The following is a 25,659-nucleotide window of genomic DNA, read 5'->3' on the forward strand; positions in this document are numbered from 1 at the left end:
AACAGCTGCGGAATTTAAGCAGAGTTAATGAAATATAATCTGGAATATAAAGCTTGGATCTGCAATGCCAATGCCGGATTGTCACATTAAAAGAAATCTGGTTTACTAATGTCCTTTAGAGAAGGGAATTTGCTATCCTTAACTGATTTGATTTATATGTGACTGACCTACAGCAATGTTGTTGACTTTTAACTGCCCTCTGTCATGGCCTATCATGCAGCTTGTACAGTATTCAAGAAGGCAGCTCACCGCCATTCCCCAAGGGTGATAAATACTGGTCTCGCCTGTGGCCTCTGTTAATGAATGAAAAAAATAACACCCAAACACAGAAGTGACCTTTTCCTTTTGCCATTTTCTCCTCACTCCCCCTCTTCAGAATTTATCAAATCCATCCTTCCTTCCAGGAGCAGTAGGTGGCTTCCTGCACCTGAGGATGAGGATCAACAGGCCATTCCATGTGTAGTGACATCAGAAATGAATCCTGACATGTTCTGACATTATACCCTTGCACCTTCATCTCCCAGATAATGCGAGCAGCAGTGGGAACCCTGGCTGATTTCCAAACATCCTCTATTCAACTCCAGGATCTGGGGGGATATGTTAAATGTTCAAGGCTAACTAGATACGTCACTAAAGTACAACAATAGCGATATTTCAGAACTGTTGTATGCTATCAGGAATGCTCATTGTTGAGCACAAAAGGCTGCATAGCTCTGAGGTTGCTTATAAAAACTGATGAAGTCAACGCAAAAACACAAGACAATGAGTTTAGTTGCTGAACATAACCTCCAGTTTGTATTAATGGTTCTCAGGCAAAACATTTTTTAGCGGTGCACTGAGGGATTGCGGTGCTGTAGGAGGTGCCATTTTTCAAGTGAAATGATAAACCATCTGTCCTCTATGATGCACGGAAAAGATTCCATGGCAAAGAGAAGGAGAGTTCTGGATAATATTATCCAGCAACCAATATCATTAATCAGATTATCCGATCGTTATCACACTGCTGTTTATGAGATCTTGCTGTGCACAAAGTGACTGCCGTGTTTCCGAAATTACAACAGTGGCTACATTTCAAAAGTACTTCAAGTTCCAACACTTTTAAAAGGCTTAGGTAAGCCGGAGCCCATGAACCACATAATTAAATCCATTTGGCTACTCATGCCAAGGAAGGTCCCCCACCCAGCTCTGAAAAGAGTCAGGGATAAGATAGAGGCAATGCTGCAATAAGGAGTAATTTCACCAGTCACTAAACCAACTCGCTGAGGCTCTGTTCTGGTACCAGCCCTAAAGCCTAATGGTTTCATTTGAATATTTCAAACAGAATCTCCACATGAAAGTCTTGGACAACATTCTGCCACATGATGCAAGAGTGGCGGTATCGTGGGCTGTCTGCCTGGAAGTCCTCCAGAGGAACCACTAAGGACATTTTTGTATAATGAAGTGTTGTGCCAGGGTTAGCGGTCACTACTGTGGCCAGGCATTTCACACACTATTGAAGAGATGGTCTCCAACTCCATCATCTGTGCCATTCACAGACAGGAGCAGAAAGAGCAACTTCTGCCGCCCTCCATCCCATCAGGCCCTGGGAGCGCCTTGGCATGGATTTGTTTGACGATTTGGAGAAAATGTTTCTTATAGTTGTAGACTATCATTCCTGCTGTATAGGGATGCAAACCTACATGGCTTCACCTCTGAAGCCATTACCTGTGCTGAGTCTGCACGTTCTCCCCGTTTCCTCCGGGTGCTCCGGATTCTTCCCACAAGTCCCGAAAGACATGCTTGTTAGATGAATTAGCCATTCTGAATTCTCCCTCTGTGAACCCAAACAGGCGTCGAAGTGTGATGACTAGGGAATTTTCACAGGAACTTCATTGCAGTGTTAATGTAAGCCTACTTGTGACAATAATAAAGATTATTATTATTACCTCCTTGAAGATAACGGGGGGCATTTACCGACCAACTTGCCGTGTGTTTTTCGGCAGCGGAGTCGACCGGCCAGTGGGATTTATAACCCCGCTGTTGTCAACGTGATTTCCCGGTGACTTCACTCCTCGTCGCTGGGAAACCCATGAGCCGCCATGGGACTGGGATATCCTGCCAACGCGAACAGCCGGTAAATCGCACCCAATGTTCTCTACACATGGCGTTCTGGACATTGTGATCTCTGACAATGGACCACAACTGACCAATGAATGTTTCCAATCCTTCACATGGTAACATGGACATGTGCATGCCACAAGCTTCCCAAAATGCCTTCAGTCTAACAGAGAAGCTGAACGAGGAATAAACCCTACCGAAGAAAAATTATGACTTTGAGCAGCTCTGCTTAATTATTGCTCCACAGCATTACAAAGAACAATATAAAGAACAAAGAGCAATACAGCACAGGAACAGGCCCTTTGACCCTCCAAGCCTGTACCAGTCATGATACCAACCTTGGCCAAAACCCCTCAGCACTTCCTTGTGCTGTATCCCTCTATACCCATCCTATCCATGTGTTTGTCAGGATGCCTTTTGAACACCGTTAATGTATCTGCTTCCACAACCTCTCCTGGCAACATGTTCCAGGCACTCAAAACCCTCTGTGTAAAAAAACCTGCCTCGTACATCTCCTCTAAACTTTGCCCCACGGACCTTAAACCTAAACCCCCTGGTGACTGACCCCTGCACCCTGGGAAAGAGTGCCTGCCCATCCACTCTATCCAGGCCCTTCATAATCTTGTAGACCTCTATCAGGTCACCCCTCAACCTCCATCTTTCTAATGAAAACAGTTGAGTTTATTCAGCCTCTCCACATAGCTAACACCCTCCAGACCAGGCAACATCCTGGTAAACCTCCTCTGCACCCTCTCCAAAGCCTCCACATCCTTCTGGTAGTGTGGCGACCAGAATTGTGCGCAATATTCCAAGTGCGGCCTTACCAAGGTTCTATACAACTGTGGCATGACTTGCCAGTTTTTATACTCGATGTCCCGTCCAATGAAGACAAGCATTCTGTATGCTTTCTTGATTACCTTGTCCACTTGTGTTGCCACCTTCAAAGATCTGTTCACCTGCACGCCCAGATCTCTGACTTTCTATATTCCTAAGAGTTTTGCCATTTACGGTATATTCCCCCTCTATGTTCGACCTACCAAAATGCATTACCTCACATAGGCCTGTTAGCTTAACTCCGGTAGTAGGGAAGATGCTGGAATCTATTATCCAGGAAGAAATAGCAAGGCATCTGGATGGAAATTGTCCCATTGGACAGACGCAGCATGGGTTCATAAAGGGCAGGTCATGCCTGACTAATTTAGTGGAATTGTTTGAGGACATTACCAGTGCGGTAGACAATGGGGAGCCAATGGATGTGGTATATCTGGATTTCCAGAAAGCTTTTGACAAGGTGCCACACAAAAGGTTGCTGCATAAGATAAAGATGCATGGCGTTAAGGGTAAAGTAGTAGCATGGATAGAGGATTGGTTAATTAATAGAAAGCAAAGAATGGGGCTTAATGGGTGTTTCTCTGGTTGGCAATCAGTTGCTAGTGGTGTCCCTCAGGGATCAGTGTGGGTCCACAATTGTTCACAATTTACATAGATGATTTGGAGTTGGGGACCAAGGGCAATGTGTCCAAGTTTGCAGACGGCACTAAGATGAGTGGTAAAGCAAAAAGTGCAGAGGATACTGGAAGTCTGCAGAGGGATTTGGATAGTTAGAGTGAATGGGCTAGGGTCTGGCAGATGGAATATAATGTTGACAAATGTGAAGTTATCCATTTTGGTATGAATAACAACAAAAGGGATTATTATTTAAATGATAAAATATTAAAACATGCTGCTGTGCAGAGGGGCTGTGGGCAGCACGGTAGCATAGTGGATAGCACAAATGCTTCACAGCTCCAGGGTCCCAGGTTCGATTTCCGGCTGGGTCACTGTCTGTGTGGAGTCTCCATGTTCTCCCCGTATGTGCGTGGGTTTCCTCCGGGTGCTCCGGTTTCCTCCCACAGTCCAAAGATGTGCGGGTTAGGTGGATTGGCCATGCTAAATTGCCCTTAGTGTCCAAAAAGGTTAAGTGGGGGTTGCTGGGTTGTGGGGATAGGGTAGATACGTGGGCTTGAGTGGGTTGCTCTTTGTAAGGGCTGGTGCAGACTCGATGGGCCGAATGGCCTCATTCTGCTCTAAATTCTATGATTCTATGACTTGGGTGTCCTAGTGCATGAGTCGCAAAAAGTTGATTTACAGGTGCAACAGATGATTAAGAAGATGAATAGAGTTTTGTCCTTCATTGCTAGAGGGATGGAGTTTAAGACTAGGGAGGTTATGCTGCAACTGTATAAGGTGTTAGTGAGGCCATACCTGGAGTATTGTGTTCAGTTTTGGTCTCCTTACCTGAGAAAGGACGAACTGGCGCTGGAGGGTGTGCAGAGGAGATTCACTAGGTTAATCCCAGAGTTGAGGGGGTTGGATTACGAGGAGAGGTTGAGTAGACTGGGACTGTACTCGTTGGAATTTAGAAGGATGCAGGGAGATCTTATAGAAACATAGAAAATTATGTAGGGAATAGATAGGAAAGGTTACATTTGGAGGAAAATGTAACTGGTCTGATTAGTAAGTTTGCGGACGACACAAAGGTTGGTGGAATTGCGGAAAGCGATGAGGACTGTCAGAAGATACAGCAGGATTTAGATCGTTTGGAGACTTGGGCAGCGAGATGGCAGATGGAATTTAATCCGGACAAATGTGAGGTAATGCATTTTGAAAGGTCTAATACAGGTAGGGAATATGCAGTGAATGGTAGAACCCTCAAGAGTATTGACAGTCAGAGAGATCTTGGTGTACAGGTCCACAGGTCACTGAAAGGGGCAACACAGGTGGAGAAGGTAGTCAAGAAGGCATACGGCATGCTTGCTTTCATTGGCCGGGGCATTGAGTATAGAAATTGGCAAGTCATGTTGCAGCTGTGTAGAACCTTAGTTAGGCCACACTTGGAGTATAGTGTTCAATTCTGGTCGCCACACTACCAGAAGGATGTGGAGGCTTTAGAGAGGGTGCAGAAGAGATTTACCAGGATGTTGCCTGGTATGGAGGGCATTAGCTATGAGGAGAGGTTGAATAAACTTGGTTTGTTCTCGCTGGAACGAAGGAGGTTGAAGGGCGACCTGATAGATGTCTACAAAATTATGAGGGGCACAGACAGAGTGGATAGTCAGAGGCTTTTCCCCAGAGTAGAGGAGTCAATTACTAGGGGGCATAGGTTTAAGGTGCATGGGGCAAGTTTTTTACACAGAGGGTAGTGGGTGCCTGGAACTCGCTGCCAGAGGAGGTGGTGGAAGCAGGGACAATAGTGACGTTTAAGGAGCATCTTGACAAATACATGAATAGGATGGGAATAGAGGTATACGGAGCCCGGAAGAGTAGAAGATTTTAGTTTAGACGGGTAGCATGGTCGGTCCAGGCTTGGAGGGCCGAAGGGCCTGTTCCTGTGCTGTACGTTTCTTTGTTCTTTGTTCTTTGTAGATGCAGGCAGGTTGTTTTCACTGGCGGGGGAAAGCAGAACTAGGGGGCATAGCCTCAAAATAAGGGGAAGTAGATTTAGGACTGAGCTCAGGAGGAACGTCTTCATCCAAAGGGTTGTGAATCTATGGAAATCCCTGCCCAGTGAAGCAGTTGAGGCTCCTTCTTTAAATGTTTTCAAGATAAAGATTGATAGTTTTCTGAAGAATAAAGAAATAAAGGGTTATGGTGTTTGGGCAGGAAAGTAGAGCTGAGTCCACAAAAGATTAACCATGATCTCATTGAATGGCGGAGCAGGCTCGAAGGACCAGATGGCCTACTCCTGTTCCTAGTTCTTATGTTCATATTTGTCCGGGTTAAACTCCATTTGCCATTTCTCTGCCCAAGTCTCCAACCTATCTATGTCCTGCTGTACATTCTGACAAACCTCAACACTATCTGCCACTCCACCAACCTTGGTGTCATCCGCGAACTTACTAATCAGACCGGCTACATTTTCCTCCAAATGGTTTATGTACACTACAAACAACAGAGGCCCCAGCATCGGTCCCTGTGAAACACCATTGGTCACAACCTTCCATTCATAAAAACAATTAAACAATTCCATAATGGGCTTTCCCCATTTGAGCTTCTGATGGGCCACACGATAGAGACCCAACTTCCTTTCTTGCCTCCACCTTGCTACCAAGTGTCACGATGGAAGGCCATCATTGCACCAAGAAGAAAACCATTAACAGCATGGACAGAGGACCCTGAACCTGAAGAGAATGGCACACCCACAGAACTACAGATGAGGGAAACCAGGAGTAATACCCCCCAGAAACTAACCTCAGAGCCACAGGATTTCCATCCACCACAGAAAGAGCTCTGCACTCATTTAAGAAAACTGTTGAAACCACCAAAGAGACTTTCCCTTTACAAGAAGAGACTTTGGGGGAGGTGTAGGAGAATGCGTGTATAGGGGATAAAAACTCGGGGGAAATTAAGGAGTTAACTCTCATGTTAACTAATGAGCATGTGTGTAAGGAGCTCTGCTACAGTGATGTCACTCACTAAAAGAGATTAATATGAATCATCTCCGAGCGTAGCTTCAGCTGTCTTGGTATTATTTAACCTTTGTTAAAAGTCATCAGATCAGTAAATGTTTTTGAACAAAACACCAATGCCTCCATCGATGTCTCTTCTGGAGTAAGAAGCCAACCTCAAATCCTGAGATAACCCCAGATAATTACAGAGCCACAGAGCTACAAATATAGTAAAACACAGAACCAAACATTTGCATTTGGCCCCCTCCTTTGCACTGCTCATGTACAATCTGTACATTTGTGCTCCCCACATTACATTCTGCCAGCCCCCCACCATCATAGGAAGGCTCAAGACCCAAGGAATATTTGATCAACTTAGTCTGCCACTATCTGATAACCTGTAAACCTATTTCCAGACATTGATTTATATTTGATCAGTTTCTTTTTGAAGGGAACTAAGCCTGAGCTGCTTTTACTGTGCCACTGCATGTCCACCATTGCAGCAGTAAAGTTTCTTCTAATCTCAGGACAAGTAGCAATAAAAGTATTAAAAGCACACAAAGTGTTTATATGTCCAGGTGAGCTGTAAAATGTTTGTGGGCATAGACGCACAGAACTATGAGTTCTCCCTTTTTCCTTACCACTAGTCTCGAGGACTGAGGCCAGGGATGGACTAGCCTCTGAATTTGGTCTCAGAGCTGTGGAATTTGCACTACTTACACTATGGGGTACTATTAGCGGCGGGAGTAACACACAGGTGCTGCTGTGGCACAGTGCCAAAGGAAAGGCAACATAAATAAACCATTTAAACCCCTCAATTACATTATAGCCTCGTAATCACTCCCAGGTATCCACTATCCTGTACACGGGCCATCTGGAGTCCCTTGATTCAATTACAGCCTTTATCTCACTGCCAGGTATCCATTATTCCCAGTTTAAATGACAGAAAGAAACTTCACGGCACCATTTTTAGCAACAACAAAAAAAGACAGTGCCATGTCCACTTTTGAAAAATTGGAGGGAGAGAGCCAGAGAGAGAACATAAAAATTCAAATCTGTAGTGTTTGCTCATCATTAGAGAAAATGCTTTCTGTACGTTACATTGTGTTGTCGCAGCTCCAATATTTTTCATGTTTAGAAACTCTAATTCAGCTTGGAGCAAGTATACCGGAACGTGAATTGTGGATGTGTTTGCTTGGCTGCTTTTCATTTTGTTTGTAAATGATAACACGCAGAGATGAAAACCACATTAAAAACTGGTAATCTATTCTCCAGTGCAGATTTGCTGCATCCTTTCCATGATGGATATTGAATTTCATCAGAATTTGATCTCAGTTAGCAACTCAATTCCATTGCCGTGCAATTTCTATTCAGAATAATGCTCCTGGGAGCCTGTTAACAACTATTAAAATGGCAATATTACAGCTTAAAATTTAAGAAAATACGTTATTTTAATAACCGTAATATTTAAATGTTTCCTCTAGTGTTATATAAAGTTAAGTACACAATATCATTCAGATTCGGTTAGTAATCAAGTAAAATCTTCCTCCTGTGATTTTCATAGAATGTGTTTTATCACTTGGTTCAGGAATGACACAAGGCAATTGGGTGTTCCGTACGATACTGAGCCATTCTGACCCTGAGGTCACCGGTTTGATCCTTGGTCTGTGCCCTTTTAACTTATATACCAGCATGGGTCAATTGGGATCAATGCCAAGATAGGGTGAAATGAAATCAGTCAGAGATGCCAATCTTGATCACTATGGTGACCCACGCTGGAAAATGTGCATGTGTAACATGGAACAGGACCAGGCTTTGCAACAGAAACTCCCATGGTTGATTAGCAGTCCTGCTAAAGTGTGCATTTAAATTATGTCCTTCTAAGTGATGGACTGGGGAAGTCCCAGCACCCATAAAACCATAACCCAGTAGTAATTGGTGCTTATAGTAGAAAAAGGGGGCAAAAATAGGGTTGGTTTGAAAAAAAAACAAGCAATGTGTAAAATGTCTCCTAATTTTTGATTTGTCTGATAATCACTAGTGCTGTATTTGATTTTACAGTAACATGGTTGATCCCAGGACACTGAATTTAAGAAAGAGCCAGTTGCAGGCATAGGTCGTTGATGGGATTGGTATTCTGGTATGATGAGCTATAATAGGCTTCATCTAAACCAAATTTATGACCTAATCTGGCTTGGGTCTCTTAACACTCTGAAGCCTCCTTCAACTTTTCAAGCAGAATGGCACTAATATACCATTTGAACTATTACAAAAATGGATGTATAACTCACGCCAATATCTCCAGAAGGCAACTTCATAAAAGGGCACTGCCTTAAATGTTTTATGGTCACACGTTCAGCGACTTCCTCGGGTGGATGTAGCTGTTACAAGGGGTCATAACTATAAGGTTCATGGTGGAAGATATAGGAGGGATGTCAGAGGTAGGTTCTTTCCTCAGAGAGTGGTTGGGGCGTGGAACGCACTCCCAGCTATGGTAGTGGAGTCGGACACTTTAGGAACTTTCAAGCGGTTATTGGATAGGCATATGGAGTGCACCAGAATGATTGGGAGTAGGTTGATTTGATCTTAGTTTCAGACTAGTTTGGCACAACATCGTGGGCCGAAGGGCCTGTACTGTGCTGTACAGTTCTATGTTCTAAACACTCTGATGAGAAATAAAACATTTTTTATGGGATATTCAGTGGAATCTTTTAAAATTGTATTTGTGCCAGGGCAGCACGGTGGCACAGTGGTTAGCACTGCTGCCTCACGGCGCCGAGGTCCCAGGTTCGATCCCGGCTCTGGGTCACTGTCTGTGTGGAGTTTGCACATTCTCCCCGTGTTTGCCTGGGTTTCGCCCCCACAACCCAGGCTAGGTAGATTGGCCACGCTAAATTGCCCCTTAATTTGAAAAATGAGTTTATTTTTTAAAAAGTTATTTGTGAAGGAATAGATATGTTACTGCATACTAATGTATTTAATAGTGCAATAATTGTTAGCCTTAATATCTGATGAGTAGATAATCTGAAATATTAGGTTTTTGAGTAATCCCTGCTCCGTCATGTGCTGACCAGTTTCCACCTCTTCTCCTAGGTGGTGTGGTGGAGGCATATCCTCCTTCAGACAGCGTTACCAACCTCACCGTCGACATGCTCATAGAACCGACAGGGGAAGTGTCCATGATTTCATGTGGGGACCAGCTGCATTCCAAAAGCCTACTGGAATGTTGGGGCAGCACTGTGCCGCAGAGCTCCGTGGATCCGGGCAACTTGCACTCGGTGTGTGTAAAGATTGCTGAGGCCTGTAAATCCAGAGGAGTGATGGGTTTCTTCTCAATTGACCTGGTGACCTTCATACATCCACATACAATGGAGCAGCAGGTGAGGTGGACACAAATTGAGGTTCATATATCAGACTGACTAATAATGATCCAGGTCTCCGGGTGACGATAAAAAAAGAGATTACAAAAAATAATGTGAGGCATTGCGAACATATCAGCTATAAAATTCACCAAATGAGCTAATCCATCTTCTCAGGTCAGTGAACTAATTGCAAACTCAAAGGGGCTGGCTTTTGCCATGTGGGATGTGCATTAATATCATAAGTATTATTTTAATTAATTAAATTGCATTTTATTAGTGCCCCTCCACGTTTATATTTGACTGCAATTGGTTAGCTCAATGCTCATATAAAGATTCATTGTAGCTGGTCTATAATTATTCTAGTGACTCTTGATCCAGAAGAATAATTTAACTGAATAGAAAAAAAGCTTATTCCCCCCCCACCAATATACAACTAATCCAAATTAAATGGAAAATAATAGATAAGTGAGATTGGTTACAAAATTATTCCCAAATTTGGTGCTGGTTCACGCTCAAATAGAGTGTCGAGATGTGACATTTATTTTAGGGCACGGAGAGGAACGTTGAAGGATTGATTTGATACCATAAACCATAAGAAGGAAGCTCATTTACAGCAAGTACCTGAATTCTTACTATTAAAGACTTCAAACTACCCTCTGCTATGTTATCGTTTGTGTTTACAAAGTTTTAACTCTGTGGGGATGACCTTTGTGCTGTTTTCTGTTTTAGCTGCTCTCGGGAGACAATGATTATGACTGCACTCCAGGGTAATTGATGATCATGATTTCACTTGTTGAGAAATGAGGGGGGAGCTTAATCAACTTTAAATGGGTTAACGCCTGCATACCAGTAGAACACCCAGGAAGGCAAGAAGTATGTAGGTGTGAATTTGACTGAACCAAAGCTCTCTGAAGTTGTGTGCCAAGCCCCATGAACTGTTAACCACACAAATATCAGAAGGTTTCATATTCAATTGTAGTGCTGAATTAGTTACTGTTGGCTCAGGCAGCCAATGGGGTAATACAGGCTTCTCCAATTTTGGTCTCTTCTGCACTCCCTATTTTCATCACTGGTTGGTGGACGTGCCTTCAACACTATGGGGTCCAGGCTCCGAAATTCCCTCAATAAACTTCTCTGCCTCTCTACATTTCTCACTTGCTTTAAGATGCTCCTTAAACCCTCTCCAAACTTCTCATGTGGCTCGATGTCAAACTCTTGCTTGATAACAATCGTGTGAAGTGCCTCAGGATGTTTTACTGCAGTAAAGGTGCTAATTAAACGCAAGTTATTGCTATGATACAGGGAAAGTAATTAATGATTGTAGTGGGGGGGAGGGGGGGTTTACTTCAATCTTCTAGGCAGTAATGTAACAAGGTGAATCACCCAAACTCTTGCTTCCAATCAATAGAATGATAATTGGCTGGACTGTATGAAGGGTGGGTGATCCACTCCACCATTATCATCCGGGCAGCAGTGTTGAAAATTATCCCAAGCGAGCGGGACATAATTCAATCTCCAGCCTTTTGCTTTGTGCGGTTCGACACCAGCCAGTTACAAAATGGTTTTGTTTACTGCGTCACTAGCTGCAGTTATAAGTCTGTTTGAAATATGCTGAGAGGCAAACTTTGGAAGGAGCATGCCTTTAAAGTTGAGTGTAAGCAAATAATAGGATCTTAAAACTAGTCACTTAAAAATCTATGAATTCAAGAGAAACTTATTTATCCAGAGGATGGTTAGACTGTGGAACTCACTACCACAGGGAGTAGTCGAGGCGAATAGGGATAGATTCAAGGGGAAGCTAGATACGTTTATAAAGGAGAAAGTAATAGGGTACTTTGGTGATAAAGAAGAATTGGAGGGGGCTTTTGTGGATAATAAACACAGCATGGACTTGTTGGGTTTAATGCCCTGTTTCTGTGCTGTAAATATTTTGTAATCTCCGCAATCTTCCTTCCTCAACCTCTAGCTTTTGTAACGTCAAGTTTGTCACCAAATCACTACTATTTACTTTGTTACTTTGTTTAGCACACTGGGCTAAATCGCTGGCTTTCAAAGCAGGCCAGCAGCACGGTTCAATTCCCGTACCAGCCTCCCCGAACAGGCGCGGAATGTGGCGACTAGGGGCTTTTCACAGTAACTTCATTGAAGCCTACTTGTGACAATAAGCGATTTTCATTTTTCATTTTCATTATTTGACTTATCTTATCTTCCTCCCAATTCATTTCATTCTTGATGGTGTTCTGCATTGTGAGCCTTGGTCCTTCGTCTACATTTCTTGATAAAATAGGAAATCATGATTAAAAGAAAGCATGATTTAAACTCCCACATTATTAAATATATGTAATGGTCAATACTAAAGGAGTCTAATAAACATACTTCAAATCTCATATGCATTTTAAACATTTGAACCCACAACATCTTCAACGATAGCTTCTAACATTTTCCCTATGCCAGTTGGCCTGTCATGGGCAAAATGTTAGAAGCTATATTTAAAGATATTGTCGCAGGGCACGTAGAAAAATTCAAGGCAATAGGGCAGAGTCAACATGGTTTTGTGAAAGGGAAATCATGTTTAACCAATTAATTGAAGTTCTCTGAAGGAGCCACAAGAGCTGCGGATAAAGGGGAACTGCATGTACTGTATTTAGATTTCCAGAAGGCATTTGATAAGGTTCCACACCAAAGGTTATTGTGGAAACTAAAAGCTCATGGTCTAAGGGGTAACATATTGGCGTGGATAGAAGATTGGCCAGCTAACAGTTGGCATAAATGGATCTTTTTCCTGTTGGTAGAATACAATGAATGGCTTGCCACATGGATCAATGCTGGAGGCTCAACCTTTTACAATTGATATAAATGAATTGGATGAAGGACTGAAGGTATGGTTACGAAACTTGATGAAAGCACAAAAATAGGTAGCAAAGTAAATTTTGTGGAGGACACAAGGAAGCTACAAAAGGACATGGATAGGTTAAGTGAGTGGGTTAAGAGTATATGGAGTATAATGTGGACAAATGGGAAATTGTCCATTTTGGCAGGAAGGATAAAAAATAAACTTATTATTCAAATGGTGAGGGATTGCACAGCTCTTGTGATTCAGAGGGTGGCCCTAGTGCATGAATCACAAAAGGCTAGTTTGCAGGTACAAGAAGCAATTAGGAAAGCTAATAGAATGTTATCATTTATGGCCGGGGGAATTGAATATAAAAATAGAGAAGTTGTGCTTCAGTTATACTGGGTTTTGGTGAGATCACATCTGGAGCACTGTGTACAATATTGGTTTCCTAATTTAAGGAGAGATGAAAATATGTCAGAAGCTGTTCAAACAAGGTTCTCTAGTTTAATACCAAGAATAGGCGGGTTGCTTTATGAGAAAGGCTTGCATCCACTGGAGTTTAGAAGAATCATAGAATTTACAGTGTAGAAGGAGGCCATTTGGCCCATTGAGTCTGCACCGGTCCTTAGAAAGTGCACCCTACCTATGCCCATACCTCCACCCTATCCGTACACCTCCACCCTATCCCTGTAACCCCACCTAACACGTTTGGACACTATGGGAAATTTTAGCATGGCCAATTGACCTAACCTGCACATCTTTGGAAGAGTAAGAGGTGACTTGATTGAAACCTTTAAGATCCTGCGAGGTCTTGCCAGGGTGAAAGTGGAGAGGATTCTTGTGGGAGAATCTAGAACTACGGGTACCTTCTTTTTTTTTATAAAAAGGGGCCGCTCATTTAAAACAGAGAAGATCATTCTTTTTTCTCTGAGGGTCATGGGTCTTTGGAACTCTCTTCCTCAAAATATGATGGAAGCAGAATCTTTGAATATTATTTCAGGCAGAGCTAGATAAAGTCTAGATTAATAAGGGGGTGAAAGATTATCGAGGTAGGCAGGAATGTGGGGTTGAGGCTACAGTCCGATCAGCCATGATCTTATTGGAACAGGCTCAAAGAGCCAAGTGGCCCACTCCTGCTCCTAATTTAGATGTTTGCATGTACTACACTAAGCAACCTGCCTCCTCGAACTGTGATACCTGCTGACATATGGATCCTGCATCCATAGCTAGGTTTTGCACCAGACAAGGGAAGCAAAAAAAAAACCTTATGATAGCCAAATGCTTTAATCGGCTTGGGTCCCTGTGCTCATAACCAAAGTTAGCCCTTCAGCTAGAATTGTATTTCGCTGCAATGGGTGCTGATTGGAATTTTAAATAACCTGCGTTTTGCTCAACCCTAGATCTTCACTTCTGTTGGACACCCGCTGGGTTATTGAATTATTTTAAGGGTCTTTAAAATTTTCTTCTTGTTAGAGTGTTATTATTATGCATCTTCTTATTTAAATCCATTGCTGGTGTGGGATGGGATTCTCTGTTCCCCCAGCCCCGTGTTTCTCGGCGGCGTGCCGGGTGCCGGCAGTGGGATTCTATCTTCCCGCCGCTTGTCATTTCCCATTAAAACTGCCCCACGCTGCCGGGAAACCCACTGGCAGGGGCGTGCTGCCATTAGTAAGTGCTGTGATGACATTATTTGTTGTTAGGTGTGTACATTCATATTTAACTGCTGATACTTCTAATTCTTTTCTGTGACTGCCATTTTGATGTTTAACGAGCTGCTCTCTTTTTTGAGTCCCATCTCGACTACTGTTTGGGGTGAGGTTATCACACTTCTTTATTGGGATGTGGGGACAACTGATGCTGCACTGCAACATGAGGAAAAGTAAACCCCAGCAAGATTCTTCCTCTGCCTTTCTGTCTCCTGAACCTTCATGAAGTATTTGATCTTCGCTATTGCGTCAGTGACTGTCTGAGCTCATTAACAAGTTGTTATGTATATAACACGCTGTTGGGTCTCTACATACAACATTCCCCACACAGTGCTGGAGTACATAAGTACAGAGAATTCATACAGCTTAATAATGTAATTAAATATAATTGTGCTGTAACTAGAATATGCTAATTGAAGGCATAAATCATTTAACATATTCTTTTCTAAACTAATGTTTGAATGGTTCTGCAGTGATATAACCTAAACGCCTCCATGCAAAGTAGTTGTGGAATCTGGTTACTGCAGTGGTGAATCTTCCCTTTTTGAATGCTCTGTAGATTTGCCAGTAGGTGGCAGTCTCCATGGGCCCTTTCATTGAACAGTCTGTGGCATTGGTCTGGAAAATTAGACATTTTCACACTTCTACACAAATCTTTAAAAAAAAATCCCTTTCCCCATTTTTCATAAATGTTCTACTAACACTCAGGTTGTTTTTTTTGCCTTCAGGCCAAGCAGAAATAACTAATAATGTAAAGCAAGCATAACTGCACATCTAGCACCCACCCCGCCCCCATCTCTGTTGTAGCCTATTTTGTTTGTGTTTTATTGATACCGCTCGCTGTATACTCCTCTGTTGTCCCACTCCCACCGCCCCAACTCCTCAGTGTGCCCTCCTCCTCCCACAGGCTCACTGTGTTGAAGTTGGAACTTCACTTGTACCTGGTTCCTCCCAAGGATCTCAGAATTGCAGAGTTCCTCTCCTCTCTCAAGTCTTCCTTTCCTCCTATACTTTTCACAGTTCCAAAACCCAAACATGGCATCACCTAATCACAAAGTCCTGATTTACCTAATCTGCGCTCCTCCAACTCTGTAGAACATCCGTGATATCAGTCACTCCACGGGTGGCACGGTAGCACAGTGGTTAGCACTGTTGCTTCACAGCGCCAGGGTCCCAGGTTCGATTCCCGGCTTGGGTCACTCTGTGGAGTCTGCACGTTCTCCCCATGTCTGCGTGGGTTTCCTCCGGTTTCCTCCCACAAGTCCCGAAAGACGTGCTGTTAGATGAATTGGACATTCTGAATTCTCCCTCTGTGTACCCGAACATGCGCTGGAGTGTCGCGACTAGGGGCTTTTCACAGTAACTTCATTGCAGTGTTAATGTAAGCCTACTTCTGACAATAAAGATTATTATTATACCAATGGCAGCCATGCCACTCTGGAATTCCCCTGTGAATCTGTACTCCTCTCTACACGCCATTAAGATGCTCTACAAAAGCTACCTCACTGACCAAGCTTTTAGTCATCTGTTTTAATATCGCCCTATGTGGCTCAGTGTCAAAGTTTGCTTCATAACATTCCTGCAAGCACCTTGGGATGTTATTACATTAATACCCTGTATAAATGCAAGGTGTTGTATCTGTGATGCTGAATGTCCAAAATTAGAAGGAAAGCTGGAGGATTTGCTCTGGTTGCTATTTTCTGTGAATTTCTTTTTGTGGAAAATATTTTAATTAAATTTTCAGCGTTTTAAACATAAACTTAAGGTTTAAAAAAAAAAATGCAAAAAACAACAACCCCTCCCACCAACCAATACCCATAAACCAGCAGTTGACCAGCCAGTTCTTTAAAGTAAGAAATAAGCGGGCATGAAACGCTTCCACATTCCCTCTGACGGTGATCTTAACTTTCTCCAAACACAAACTCCATCTGGAACCCCAACCACACTGCGTCATGGTGGAGAAGCTGACCTCCACCACAACAGGACAGGCCTCCTAGCCACTAGTGAGGTGAATGCTAAAACATCTGCGCCCCACCCCTGTCTGCAGCATCGGCAGTTCCAACACAGCAAATATGGCTCCCAGGGGACTGGGCTCAAAGACCATTTGCAAGATTGCCAACATGGTGCTGAAGAAGGAGCCCCAGAACCTCATCAACTTTCGGCACAACCAGAACACATGTACATGGTTGGCCAACCCCCTCCCATACCGCTCGCAAATGTCCTCCACCCCCTCAAACTACCGAATCATCCTCAGCCTTGTCAGGAGCCCCCTGGGGACCACCTTCAATTGTATCAGCCCCAGCCTCGCACAAGAGGTCGATGCATTCACGCTCCGCAACACCTCATACCACAACCCCTCCTCCAGCAGCTCCCCCCCTCCAATTCCTTCTCCCATTTGGCCTTCAACCCCTCCAAAGACACCGCATCCTTCTCCATAATCCCCAAAATAGCCGTGGTGACTTCCCCTTCCAACCCCATCACCGACCGCACCCCCGCCAGCAAAGAAGGGGCGGCATCACCGGAAACGTCAGGAAAGTCTTCCTGACAAAATCCCACACCTACATTTATCTAAAAGCCTCAGTCCGCGGGATCCCAAACTCCTCCAAACTTGCGAATCGTCATCCCAGGATTGATCCTTTCCTGTAAACAACCTCTACTTCTCACAGCTCCAAAACCTCGCATCCAATTTAGCCGGTTCAAACAAGTGATTTGTCATGTGAGGGTACCCTGAAGACATGGATGTTTAAGCAATGTACCTTTAAAAAAACAGTGATGTCAGAGAGTGGGTGGGGCTGAGGTCAGGTCAGCCATTTTACAGTTTTGTTTTGCAGTTGGTTTTTGCAAGTTTGAAAAGTGCCTGGCTGGTTTTGCTGAGAGCAGTTTAAAAGTAGAAAGCCAGTTTGAGACAGCAGGTTGTGTGTGACTGTGTGTTTCCAGAGTGTTTGCAGGAAGAAAGCAAGGTGCTGGAGCTGAAGTCATCCAAGCTAATATATCTCTGCCGTTCTACAGAAAATATATATATCCTTTAACCTGATGTGATACTGTTTAAAGGTGTTAAGTCTCTTGGAAGTTTGAAGGAACATTTTAAGGATCATTTACTGTTGCAATATTTTCTGAGTTATCTTTGAAGTAAGGGGTGTTAAGAGATCCAATGTTTATTTAAGATGTTAAGTTGAGTTCATGGAATAAACAGTGTTTTGTGTTTCAAAACCCACGTGTGCATAATTGTAATCGCACACCTAGGGGAAAAGCCGTGTGCTCGGAAAAGCAACAAATCCATTAAAGGGAGAGGTTGGTTGAACTCCATGATACATTTTGGGGTTCTGAAAACACCTCGCCCATAACAGATTATATAACCATAAGACATAGGAGCAGAATTAGGCCATTCGGCCCATCGAGTCTGGTCCGCCATTTAATCATGGCTGATATGTTCCTCATCCACATTTGCCTGCCTCCACCTCATACATAACCCTCCTCATCTCTGTTTTAAAGGATCGCCCCTTCAGCCTGAGGCTGTGCCCTCGGGTTCTGGATACTCCTACTAGATTCTCTCGGACCTACATCAATTTCGACACCACCCCAAATTTACAATACTGCTGTAATTGCCTCCATATCTTCTGCTTTGCCACCACCACCGTCATAGTGTTGTAACTTCATAAACCTCTGAATGAGACATCTGGTTGAGATTTGTTTTGATGAAGTTAACCAAAGGATGATGATCTGAAGAATGATGATCTATCTCAACTGTGGAAGTTGGAAGCCCATAGAAGCAGTCGTGGAATTTCTCCAAGCCTACAACTAAGCTCAGGCATTCTTCGATTTGAGCGTACCTCTGCTCTTTTGTCATCATGGATCGCGATGCATACGTGACTGGTTTCCAATCGTCATGCTCGAGTTGCAGAAGAACTGCTCCCAGACCAAGTTTGGACACGTCTGTTGGCACTTTAATCTGCTTAGGCGGGTCAAAAATTTGAGAACTGGCGTGGTGGTTAGTGAAGTCTGGAGCTTCTTCCACTCTTGCTCATGTTGCTCAGTCCAAGTGAAATCCGTGCAGGAGATCACGTAGATGTGTTGGTTTTGCTGACCGGTTTGGAATGAATTTCCCTAGAAAATTGATCACACCCATCACTCTTGAAATGGCTTTCTTGTCGTGTAGTTTTGGCATGTTGAGAATTGCTTGGATTTTGTCCTTGTCAGGTTCAATGCCATGCGATGAGAGTTTGCCACCTAGGAATGAGACCTCAGTTACTCCAAATTGGCACGTTTGCTTGTTGAGCTCCAGCCCATTTCTCCGGACGCTCATTAGAACTTTAAGCAACCTCGTATTGTGCTCTTCTATGGTTGAGCCCCAAACTATAATATTATCCACAGACACACATACACCTTTGAGTATGTGCTCCATGGCACAGTGATAAAGATTCTGATGCCGAAATTATGCCAAAAGGCATTCTCAGAAAGCAGTACCATCCAAATAGCGTATTAAAGGTACAGTATTTTGTACTTTGTTCCTCTAGCTTTAGTTGCCAGAAACCCTGAGATGCGTCAAATTTCGTAAAGAATTGTGCACCAGCCATCTCAGATGTGATTTCCTCATGCTTTGGTATTTGATAATGTTCTCTTTTGATATTCTCATTAAGATCTTTAGGATCCATGCATATGTGAATATCGCCATTCTTTTTCTTTACACAAACCATGGAATTTACCCAATCGGTAGGTTCTTCTATCTTTCTGATTACTTTTAGTTTTATCATTCTGTCTCGCTCCTTTTTGATGCGATCCCGAAGAGGAGCAGGTATTCTTCTTGGTGCCTGTAACACAGCTTTTGCATCCTCTTTTGAGTTGTATCTTATAGGTCAATGGTAGTGTACCAAAACCTGTGAACACATCACTGTATTTGCTGATAATATTCTCAGAATCGTTGGAGTGTTGATCCAATCCTGTGTGGATGCTATATACCAACTGCACTGGACCTAATTCATCGCAGGACTGATCACCTAATAATGAATCCAAGCCCTCGGATACAATATAGAATGGGACGGAATAAATTCTGTTCTTCACCACCATACTGAGGTCACAAGCACCATAACATTTAATGCTTGAACCAATATAATCTCAGAGATATTTTGTGATTTCTAATAATTGGCTGAATTTTTAGATTTTTTAAATCAGTCATGCTGATTAAATTGACTTTGGCACCAGTGTCTAACTTCATTCGGACCACTGTACCGTATACATCAAGTGGTAGTAGCCATTTGTCCTCATCAACCGCATTTATTTTAAATGGATTATCAGTTTGCATTTAAGTGCTGGAGAATTTTTTGATGTCTCCAAAAAATTCTTCTTTACTATTACTCCAGCAAACAATGATGTTTCATCACTGGAGACTGTTTCTTCCACTGATCTGGGGTTTAGCTTCGAGTAACAATTCTGCGCAAAGTGATTTTTTTCCTTTGCATCTGGAACAAAACTTGCCAACCGCTGGACACTGTCTTAATTTGTGCCTTTGACCACATCTTTTACACAGAAATACTTCTTCCAGATCTTTAACCTATTTGTTGGTTGAGAGGAGCTGCAGAAACGTTCCCGCCTTTTTTTGGAAGTTTCCCGCCTTTTTAGAAAAAGGGCAGCAACCGGAGTGCTTTCCTCCAAGAAGATGGCGCCATTACTGAGAAACATTTTAGAATGCTGTGCTGCTAGCTCGTGAGCCTGACAAATCTTAACTGTTTGTTTCAAAGACAGCTACGATTCCCTCAGCTTATTGTCATTCACATCAAACACAATGTGGTCCCACCGCAGAGAAACTACAGGTTTTAGCTTTTAACTTTAAATCAGTGATAAAATGATCTATGGACTCTTCTGTCATCTGTAAACGTGATCTAAACACATAGCATTCATTAATTTCATTATTTCTGGGGTGCAATGTGCATTAAATCTTCGAATTACTTTGTTAAAATTTTTACTATCTTCATCATTTGCAAATTTAAATGTATTAAACACAGCATTGCTTCCTTACGCAAATCTAATTGATCTCCTAAATTTACTGCAGTAAGAAACAGATTAAATTGTTGTTTAAACACACGCCAGTTGCTGCCCATGTTAACATGAAATCTGAGACTCATTGGTGGCTTCAACGACTCCATGTAGTTCATTCCTGCAGTCTGCAAAATCTTCAAATCTCTGTGGACCTCATGGCAGGCTGATAGTTTTTTTTTTTTTAGCGTTTAATACCATCTAGCCCTGGTACCATGTAATGTTCTTGTCAGGTGGCCTGATTTGTATTACAAGAACACTTGTAGCTCAAGCTATCAACTATTTATTAACATTAACTATGGGTAAACTATATACAAACAATAGATCCAGCAGAGGGCAGTAGAGCGCAGCTGCTGATTGGCTGTTGCCGGGAAAATTTGTGGTTTGTGGAGGAGCTGTTGTCAAGTGCCACTTAAACCCAAAACACTTCTTCAGTGTTTCCCACCCTACCCCCTCCTCTAACCAAAAAAAAAAACGCTGTAAGGATCCCAGCCGAGAGGAAGGCTCAAGGGCAGGTAGAAGTCGAAAGAAGTTGAACCGTGACGTCACAGCCTGCAGGTAAGGGACTGGCTGGTGACTGGTAAGTAGTTTTTCTTTTCTTTTTCCTCAGGTGTTATCGTGCGGGGCGCAGAGGTTGCTGCGTGAGTGCTTGCTGAGAAGGGGAGTAAATAACAGGTAAGTTCTTTCTTTCTTTTTCTTTTTTATCCAGAGGGGATGGCAGGGAAGGTAGTGCAATGTTACTCCTGCAGAATATTTGAGGTGAGGGACTCCGTCAGTGTCCCTGCTGATTTCATTTGTGGGAAGTGCACCCATCTCCAGCTCCTCAGAAACCGCGTTAGGGAACTGGAGTTGGAGCTGGATGAACTTCGGATCATTCGGGAGGCAGAGGTGGTCATAGATAGAAGCTTCAGGGATGTAGTTACTCCGAAGAATCAAGATAGATGGGTGACGGTGAGAGGGGCTGGGAGGAAGCAGTCAGTACAGGGATCCCCTGTGGTCGTTCCCCTTAGTAACAAGTATACCGCTTTGGATACTGTTCGGGGGGGGGGGGGACGACTTACCAGGGGTAAGCCATGGGGTACAGGTCTCTGGCACAGAGTCTGGCCCTGTTGCTCAGAAGGGAAGGGGGGAGAGGAGTAGAGCATTAGTCATTGGAGACTCCATAGTTAGGGGGATAGATAGGAGATTCTGTAGGAACGAGAGAGACTCGCGGTTGGTGTGTTGCCTCCCAGGTGCCAGGGTGCGTGATGTCTCATATGTTTTCGGGATCCTTAAGGGGAAGGGGGAGCAGCCCCAAATCTTGGTCCACATAGGTACCACCGACATAGGTAGGAAAAGGGATAGGGATGTAAAGCAGGAATTCAGGGAGCTAGGGTGGAAACTTAGATCTAGGACAAACAGAGTTATTATCTCTGGGTTGTTACCCGTGCCACGTGATAGCGAGACGAGGAATAGGGAGAGAGAGGTGTTGAACACATGGCTACAGGGATGGTGCAAGAGGGAGGGTTTCAGATTTCTGGATAATTGGGGCTCATTCTGGGGTCGGTGGGACCTCTACAAACGGGATGGTCTGCACCTGGACCAGAGGGGTACCAATATCCTGGGGGGGAAATTTGCTAATGCTCTTCAAGAGGGTTTAAACTAGTTCAGCAGGGGCTTGGGAACTTGAATTGTAGCTCCAGTATACAGGAGGTTGAGAGTAATGAGGTCATGAGTAAGATTTCAAAGTTGCAGGAGTGTACCGGCAGGCAGGAAGGTGGTTTAAAGTGTGTCTTCTTCAATGCCAGGAGCATCCGGAATAAGGTGGGTGAACTTGCGGCCTGGGTTGGTACCTGGGACTTCGATGGTGTGGCCATTTCGGAGACATGGATAGAGCAGGGACAGGAATGGTTGTTGCAGCTGCCGGGGTTTAGATATTTCAGTAAGCTCAGGGAAGGTGGTAAAAGAGGGGGAGGGGTGGCATTGTTATTCAAGGACAGTATTACGGTGGCAGAAATGACGTTTGATGAGGACTCGTCTACTGAGGTAGTATGGGCTGAGGTTAGAAACAAGAAAGGAGAGGTCACCCTGTTAGGGGTTTTCTATAGGCCTCCGAATAGTTCCAGAGATGTAGAGGAAAGGATTGCAAAGATGATTCTGGATAGGAGCGAAAGCAACAGGGTAGTTGTTATGGGGGACTTTAACTTTCCAAATATTGACTGGAAACGCTATAGTTCGAGTCCTTTAGATGGATCTGTTTTTGTCCAATGTGTGCAGGAGGGTTTCCTGACACAGTATGTAGATAGGCCAACGAGAGGCGAGGCCATATTGGATTTGGTACTGGGTAATGAACAAGGACAGGTGTTAGATTTGGAGGTAGGTGAGCACTTTGGTGATAGTGACCACAATTCGATGAAGTTTACTTTAGTGATGGAAAGGGATAGATATATACCGCAGGGCCAAGAGCTATATCTGGGGGAAAGGCAATTATGATGCGATGAGGCAAGACTTAGGATGCATCGGATGGAGAGGAAAACTGCAGGGGATGGGCACAATGGAAATGTGGAGCTTGTTCAAGGAACAGCTACTGCGTGTCCTTGATAAGTATGTACCTGTCAGGCAGGGAGGAAGTGGTCGAGCAAGGGAACCGTGGTTTACTAAAGCAGTCAAAACACTTGTCAAGAGGAAGAAGGAGGCTTATGTAAAGATGAGACATGAAGGTTCAGTTAGGGCGCTCGAGAGTTACAAGTTAGCTACGAAGGACCTAAAGAGAGAGCTAAGAAGAGCCAGGAGGGGACATGAGAAGTCTTTGGCAGGTAGGATCAAGAATAACCCTAAAGCTTTCTATAGATATGTCAGGAATAAACGAATGACTCAGGTAAGAGTAGGGCCAGTCAAGGACAGTAATGGGAAGTTGTGCTTAGAGTCCGAGGAGATTGGAGAGGTGCTAAATTAATATTTTCCGTCAGTATTCACACAGGAAAAAGACAATGTTGTCGAAGAGAATACTGAGATTCAGGCTACTAGACTAGAAGGGCTTGAGGTTCATAAGGAGGAGGTGTTAGCAATTCTGGAAAGGGTGAAAATAGATAAGTCCCCTGGGCCAGATGGGATTTATCCTAGGATTCTCTGGGAAGCTAGGGAGGAGATTGCCGAGCCTTTGGCGTTGATCTTTAAGTCATCATTGTCTACAAGAATAGTGCCAGAAGACTGGAGGATAGCAAATGTTGTCCCCTTGTTCAAGAAGGGGAGTAGAGACAACCCCGATAACTATAGACCAGTGAGCCTTACTTCTGTTGTGGGCAAAATCTTGGAAAGGTTTATAAGAGCTAGAAAGTATAATCATCTGGAAAGGAATAATTTGATTAGAGATAGTCAACACGGTTTTGTGAAGGGTAGGTCGTGCCTCACAAACCTTATTGAGTTCTTTGAGAAGGTGACCAAACAGGTGGATGAGGGTAAAGCAGTTGATGTGGTGTATCTGGATTTCAGTAAAGCGTTTGATAAGGTTCCCCACGGTAGGCTACTGCAGAAAATACGGAGGCATGGGATTCAGGGTGATTTAGCAGTTTGGATCAGAAATTGGCTAGCTGGAAGAAGACAATGGGTGGTGGTTGATAGGAAATGTTCAGACTGGAGTCCAGTTACTAGTGGTGTACCACAAGGATCTGTTTTGGGGCCACTGCTGTTTGTCATTTTTATAAATGACCTGGAGGAGGTCATAGAAGGATGGGTGAGTAAATTTGCAGATGACACTAAAGTCGGTGGAGTTGTGGACAGTGCGAAAGGATGTTACAAGTTACAGAGGGACATAGATAAGCTGCAGCGCTGGGCTGAGAGGTGGCAAATGGAGTTTAATGCTGAAAAGTGTGAGGTGATTCATTTTGGAAGGAATAACAGGAAGACTGAGTACTGGGCTAATGGTAAGATTCTTGGCAGTGTGGATGAGCAGAGAGATCTCGGTGACCATGTACATAGATCCCTGAAAGTTGCCACCCAGGTTGAGAGGGTTGTTAAGAAGGCGTACGGTGTGTTAGCTTTTATTGGTAGAGGGATTGAGTTTCGGAGCCATGAGGTCATGTTGCAGCTGTACAAAACTCTGGTGCGGCCGCATTTGGAGTATTGCGTGCAATTCTGGTTGCCGCATTATAGGAAGCATGTGGAAGCATTGGAATGGGTGCAGAGGAGATTTACCAGAATGGTGCCTGGTATGGAGGGAGGATCTTATGAGGAAAGGCTGAGGGACTTGAGGTGGTTTTCGTTAGAGAGAAGAAGGTTAAGAGGTGACTTAATTGAGGCATACAAGATGATCAGAGGATTTGATGGGGTGGACAGTGAGAGCCTGTTTCCTCAGATGGTGATGTCTAGCATGAGGGGACATAGCTTTAAATTGAGGGGAGATAGATATAGGACAGATGTCAGAGGTAGGTTCTTTACTCAGAGAGTAGTACAGGCGTGGAATGCACTGCCTGCAACAGTAGTGGACTCGCCAACACTAAGCGCATTCAATAGGTCATTGGATAGACATATGAACGATAAGGGAATAGTGTAGATGGGCTTTAGAGTGGTTTCACAGGTCGGCGCAACATCGAGGGCCGAAGGGCCTGTTCTGCACTGTAATGTTCTATGTTCTAGATGAATAACAGTAAGATCATGCACAACCTCTCCAGTCAGTCTGAGGGGTCACCTGACCCTACCATTCACTTATATACCAATGAAACCTTGAATGGTCAGTCGTTGAATTTAACACAACCACGATATCACCACAACTCCCATGAAAAATGCCTTTGGCAGGAAGACTGAGAGACACTGGAATAAAAACCGCGGCAAGATATTCATTTTCACTGATGGCACTTGGCCCACAAGCGATGGAGAGGCTATCCTGCCTCTGCACCTCACCTACCCACACAGCTCGTGTTTACCAAGCCAGGACCAATTCCAAGCCACCTCATACCTGAAATGGGTGGCCGCCATGCAAAACTGCAACCCCACAAGTTAGCCTCCTTTCCAAAAACCAAAAAACCTCTCTTCAAAGTTAGTTTGTCATGCAAAAAAGGATCAAATCGCTTTAGCAGCCCCATTATTTCCCCACCGTAGAAGGTTGTCAGCATGCAAGGACACCCTATGCTACACCCCGCCCCTACTATACCCCTCCACTTATCTGAGCCCCTCAGCGCAATGGCCAAGGGCTCTATCGCCAATGCAAACAGAGGGGGGAACAT

General features: G+C 43.8%; 1 protein-coding gene across 6 annotated transcripts in view; it reads left to right on the forward strand.

The window, feature by feature from the left end:
• iqch (IQ motif containing H) overlaps nucleotides 1-25,659 on the forward strand; it is a 303,610-nt gene that overhangs the window by 203,445 nt on the left and 74,506 nt on the right. For all 6 annotated transcript variants that reach the window (XM_072470436.1, XM_072470433.1, XM_072470434.1 and 3 more), the window contains one exon: nucleotides 9,618-9,904. In XM_072470436.1, the coding sequence (XP_072326537.1) occupies nucleotides 9,618-9,904 (287 nt within the window). The remainder of the gene's footprint in view (nucleotides 1-9,617; nucleotides 9,905-25,659) is intronic.

The sequence above is a fragment of the Scyliorhinus torazame genome, chromosome 12, assembly GCF_047496885.1.
Source record: "Scyliorhinus torazame isolate Kashiwa2021f chromosome 12, sScyTor2.1, whole genome shotgun sequence".
NCBI classification, from domain to species: Eukaryota; Metazoa; Chordata; class Chondrichthyes; order Carcharhiniformes; family Scyliorhinidae; genus Scyliorhinus; species Scyliorhinus torazame.